At 34.6% G+C, this 5,809-nt stretch overlaps 1 protein-coding gene and 1 long non-coding RNA gene across 2 annotated transcripts; one reads left to right on the plus strand and one right to left on the minus strand.

The window, feature by feature from the left end:
- Positions 1–547: 547 nt before the first annotated feature.
- LOC112002311 (oligopeptide transporter 4) lies at positions 548–5,579 on the plus strand (the record flags this gene model as incomplete). Its single annotated transcript, XM_065765238.1, is given in 5 exon segments — positions 548–1,346; positions 1,969–2,066; positions 3,763–4,326; positions 4,728–4,980; positions 5,397–5,579. Coding segments are annotated over 5 exon segments (1,647 nt in total), but the record flags the coding sequence as incomplete, so codon positions are not given.
- LOC136064065 (uncharacterized) lies at positions 2,991–4,926 on the minus strand. The gene is made up of 2 exons (XR_010625716.1): positions 4,811–4,926; positions 2,991–3,531 (listed from the first exon to the last, which is right to left on the minus strand). It is a non-coding gene; the product is annotated as an uncharacterized LOC136064065 (long non-coding RNA).
- Positions 5,580–5,809: the final 230 nt, after the last annotated feature.

Consider the following 5,809-nt stretch of genomic DNA (forward strand, 5'->3'; position numbering starts at 1 on the left):
ATAATATTATTCTTATATTCCACGACATTTTAAAACTAATTTTTCATAAATAAAAAAATATAATGTATACTAAATGATTAGATTACTAAAGAAAATAGACTACGTTTCAAATTTTAAGGATCAAAAGTATACTTTTTTTTACTTAGTACAATTGTTAGACATGTTCGAATTATTCTAGGACCACAAACTCTTACACATTCTTTATCGCAACTGTTTTATGTGATAAATTGTGATTAATGATTTGTTACTTTCACATTAACTTACAATTTTTTTTTCGTTACTTACTATCAACCATGTAGTACAGTTATGACAAAAATTATGTGAACAAAAATGTTAGGATAACAACTTCTATCCCAAAAACTTGCTTATATGATAAATGTTGAGTTTTGGATTAGAAGTGGTAGGCCAATATATGGTCGTAGATTTTTTTTTTAGTTTTTTATAGTATTTCTTCAAAATTTTCAACTAGAAATTAATCACTATTTGTATTGGGTGAACCCTACAAAATGCAAATAGTATGACTTGAACTAGCGAGCACACCAGCCAGTACAAGCATCTGAGATTGAGAGCCCAACCTCCTAGATTTATGGTCGTAGATTTACTTCGCAGTGGGCGGTCCTATATATAATTATTCTCACATCCCCACCAACGAAGTTTCTCTCACTCAACAAAAAACGCACTAAAGTCTATGGTCAAAACCCAAGAGCGCTCTCATCCTTCCATCCTCATGCAATAAAAGACCAAACCTCCTTCCTATAGTTCCTACCAAAATCCAACTTGCAGCAGCAGCAGCAGCCATGGATACACTAAACATACAAACACCATACCCCAACACCAACTCCAACTCCACCAAACCCACAGACCCAGAAAAAGACATCTCCACCATTGACGAAGATGAGGAGCTCTGTCCCATTGAAGAGGTCAGGCTAACAGTGGCCAACACAGACGACCCTACTCTCCCCATATGGACTTTCAGGATGTGGTTCTTGGGTCTAATCTCATGTGCTCTTCTTTCCTTCCTCAACCAGTTCTTTGCCTACCGTACTGAGCCTCTTGTCATTACTCAAATCACTGTTCAAGTCGCCACCCTCCCTATAGGTCGCTTCATGGCTTCTGTTCTTCCCAAGACCAAGTTTCACATACCTGGGTTTGGATCCAGGAGCTTCTCGTTGAACCCTGGTCCGTTTAACATGAAGGAGCACGTACTCATTTCCATCTTTGCTAATGCTGGGAGTGCATTCGGATCTGGCGCAGCATATGCTGTTGGCATTGTCAATATTATCAAAGCCTTCTATCACAGGAATATCTCGTTTTTTGCTGCTTGGCTACTTATTATCACTACTCAGGTAATTTCTATTATAGTATTAACTGTCTGTGAATATGATACCCTTTTCTTAAGAAAGTGTTTTTATTGGATGTAAAAGTTTTTTTTGTACACTTTTCGAGAAGTGTTTGGATTATTGTTATCACTACATATATATATATATATATTATATGATTTTTTTTTTTATGTTAGTATCAGAATCTCTTTTTTTGATCTAGTAGTGTCAGAATCTTGAGGTAGGAGTTGTGTTTTAGGGGACACTTTTCTTGCTGATTTGGAAATTGATTTGAAGCAAGAAAAAAATAAAGCAGTGGGTAAACTAAAAGTAAAAGCTAAGGCAAAAACCTTTTGTTTTTGGTATCCCGTCCCATCATTCTGCAATTTGCAATAATGATGTCCTCTGGATATATTTCAATATCATAGTTTGACATTGGGAGAACAGGATTTGGATCCGGTGCAAAATACTAGGGAATTGCACCGGGGGCATTTGCACCGTAACAACTCACATTAATTTTTACTATTTTTATTTTTATTTTTTAACTTTTAATTTTTTTTACTCTCATATTTTGAACATGTTTGAAAGGGTGATTTATCTGAATATGTATTTAGAGATAACGGGCACGGTGGATTGCATTAATTTGCAGGTATTAGGATATGGTTGGGCTGGACTATTACGGAAGTACGTGGTGGAGCCGGCACATATGTGGTGGCCTGCTACTCTTGTTCAAGTTTCACTTTTCCGGTACGTTCTCTCATTCATCCTCAACTGTCTTTTTGTTATTGGATTTTTTTTTTTTTTTTTTTTTTTTGTTTTTGGCCTAATAAAGATAATTTATTCAAAAGCAGACAAACCTTTCCCATGATTTCATTTATAATTTAGTTGCATATGCATTATTGGGTTTATTATATTAGCTTATCATGAATTTTCCCTTTCCTTTTCTCCAAAAAAAAAAAATATATATATATATATATATAGAATTTTCCCTTTCCTGTTTTGAATATTGCTATTACCACAGCAGAACCCAAAATTTGCCCACGAGTTGTAAGCAAGCGGTAGAGTAAACTCATTATTCACGACATAAATTATGAATTTTATTGTGTTACTAGCATTATCCTTTCTTTCTTTCTTTCTTTAATTTGTCTTCTTTTACTGACTAGTGGGCAAGAAGACAAGATAAGCTCTTAGAATTCAAAATCTTGCCGACGGTAGCATGCCGTAATGAATACTCATTAAGAATATTCGAAAACGGGACCTACTTCTAATCCTATCCTATTGAGTATTGATCATTAAGAGAATGAATCTTAATAATTGACTATAGTTTTCTAAAATATCAGAACTACGCAACCTTAACTAAAGGTCTATTTAAATACCGCTTATTTGTTAAAAATTAAAAATTTATTGCTAAAAATAATACAGTAAAATAATTTTTAAAAATATAAATAATACTATAAAATCCAAATTTGGTGGTACATAAACAATAAAACAAAAAAACAAAACGCAACTTATATTGTGAAGGGCAGAAACATGCACAGTGCCCATGGGTCCCACTTCAAACTTCAAACGCACCCTGAAGGACAGAATTACTTTTCCGAAAGGACAGAATTAAATAGTAAATAAGAAAAAAGCGGACAAATCCAGCTGGTTCCAGATTACAAGATTCTAAAATGAATCCAACACCAAGCTGACTTTGGATAGTAGTTCTACTTTACATAGGTGTATCTTGTTGAATATGACAAGATACAGTTGTGTAAGTTCTTTGGGCCACATATTTTTGGCCCCTAAATTATAAGAGAGAGAGAGAAAGTGGAGCATATTGTCAGTTTGCAAGGGAGCTGCATGTGACCCATAAGGATAAAACAATTATTGATTTACAATTTCAATATTCATATATTCAAATCTAAAATTGCACCAACTTGTCCAAACTAAGTCAAATCTGATCCAAAAAGAGAGAGCAAGTGGGCATTTTAACGGTTCTAAATTAAATGGATCATGTGAAACGAACTGCGGTACCGTCAAAGTCGCAGTTGATCAATTAAAAAAGAGTAAAGGCTACTACATGGATACCGAGTGATATCTTTCTTTATGTGTCTCCTTATCATGCCTTGATGGTCTTACCAGTTTTTAGTTTTACACCAAGTCACCAACTGTAATAATATCAGTAAGAAACCTGAACTTTTTGTTCCATCACACGAATACAGCGCAATCACTGTCATAAAAGAGTAGTGTATCAATACTTCATTGATGTTTAGTGGAGTAGAATAACAAAGAATTTGCAAATTCAGGAAATTAAGAATGAATGTCACACTAAAGCAGTGTTGTTACAAGCTTTCATGCCATTAAAACGAAAAGCGCCTCATCTTGTTATAAACTGTTTAATTCTGATGCACCCAAAAAAAAAAATCCCTTCATTGATATAAAATTATGATTTATTATGCAGGGCTTTGCATGAAAATGAAAAGCGGCGCATGTCACGAGCAAAGTTCTTCCTAATTGCACTAATTTGCAGTTTCTCATGGTATCTGGTCCCAGGGTACCTCTTCACAACACTCACAAGCATATCATGGGTCTGCTGGGTATTCTCCAAGTCAGTTACAGCCCAGCAGATAGGTTCAGGCATGAGAGGCCTTGGACTTGGAGCCCTAACACTTGACTGGTCTGCTGTGGCATCTTTCTTATTTAGCCCCCTCGTCAGCCCTTTCTTTTCTATTGTCAACGTTTTTGCTGGCTACTTTTTGGTAGTCTATATTGCAATCCCAATAGGATACTGGGGGTTAGACTTGTACGGTGCAAGGAGATTTCCTATTTTTTCATCACACTTGTTTACAGCCCAAGGTCAAGCCTACAACATATCAGCTATTGTAAATGACAAGTTTGAGTTAAACATATCCAACTATGAGGAGCAAGGACGGATTCATTTAAGCATGTTTTTTTCTCTCACTTATGGCTTTGGATTTGCCACAATTGCATCCACGCTCACACATGTGGCCCTATTCTACGGCAGGTATATTCCCAATTGATTCTTAGATGGTTTGATGTTCACAGTTCTTTGATTGTTTTCAAATATGGTAAGAATGCTATTTGTTTAAGTAAGCAAAATAATTCTGTGAGAACTATTTACACAGCCAGAATCATTTATTTACCCAGACAGTCAAAAAGTATCTAGCGTGCCCTGGATTTTTTCCACATAATAAAAATGGCAGAAGCTTTCAAATAAAACATGGCTTTAGAATTTAAAACCAATAATTTCTTTTCAAAGTGAGACGCAAAATGTTAAACAATACAAACCTCTTTTAAAGTAATCAATGAACAAAACTAAACTTCTCTATTATCAAGTTCTTAAGGTTCTGATATTTTCTGAATTTATATAGTAAAGTCAAGTTTCATCTACACTTATATGGGCAGGGAAATCTATGAGAGGTATCGTGCTTCTTATAAGGGCAAGGAGGATATCCATACCAAATTGATGAAGAGATACAAGGACATACCTTCCTGGTGGTTTTACTTGTTGCTTGTTGTGACAATGGCAGTTTCCCTTGCACTCTGCATATTTTTAAATAATCAAGTTCAGATGCCATGGTGGGGACTTCTCTTTGCTGCAGCTATGGCCTTTACTTTTACTCTTCCAATCAGCATTATAACTGCCACAACAAACCAGGTTATTGAGAAAATACTTTTTCCAGCTTTTTTTTTTTTTAAAGCAACAGAAGTAAAATATTGAATTTATATACTAAAAATCATTAGTAATGCCTGATCTCAATTAGTTGGCCCTGATCATGCAAGTTGTGTCCTATCAGACATACTTTTCCATGTCCTATATAATTCAAGATACCATACAAAGTTTAATGACACTCTTCTATAATTTCATGTAGCATCAAACAACTAGCTATTTTAAATTAAACCATTTCCACTTGGATGGAGCAGCTACTAGATCACATTTCCAGAATCTATAGTTTAAGGTTGTTTTATTATAGATTTCTTTAACTCAGGCATTAAAATAAGAATTTTATTCAATTCCATGATCTACATATAATTTGTTATTATCTCATTAATTATATGATGTTCTAAATACAGACACCAGGGCTAAACATTATCACAGAGTATGCAATGGGTTTGATATACCCGGGAAGACCAATAGCCAATGTGTGCTTCAAAACCTTTGGTTATATGAGCATGGCTCAAGCTGTCTCCTTCCTCAGTGATTTCAAGCTAGGACATTACATGAAGATTCCCCCAAGATCAATGTTCCTAGTTCAGGTATAGATTTATTTTCTACTATCTATAAATCAAAATTTAAGGAAAATAAGTTAATACATCAGTTTACAATTATTCAGATATGAGATCTTTTTTATCTGGAAAAAATTTTAGTAATATGACTTCTATAACATAGTTATTAATAGCCAAATTCAGGATCAGGAATCAAAGTCTATCAACCTTCAAGCTATGCCATTCTTTATCCCCTTTTTTTATTGTTAGGTTGGGGGGGG

The sequence above is a fragment of the Quercus suber genome, unplaced genomic scaffold (genome assembly GCF_002906115.3).
Source record: "Quercus suber isolate HL8 unplaced genomic scaffold, Cork oak 2.0 scaffold_617, whole genome shotgun sequence".
NCBI classification, from domain to species: domain Eukaryota; kingdom Viridiplantae; phylum Streptophyta; class Magnoliopsida; order Fagales; family Fagaceae; genus Quercus; species Quercus suber.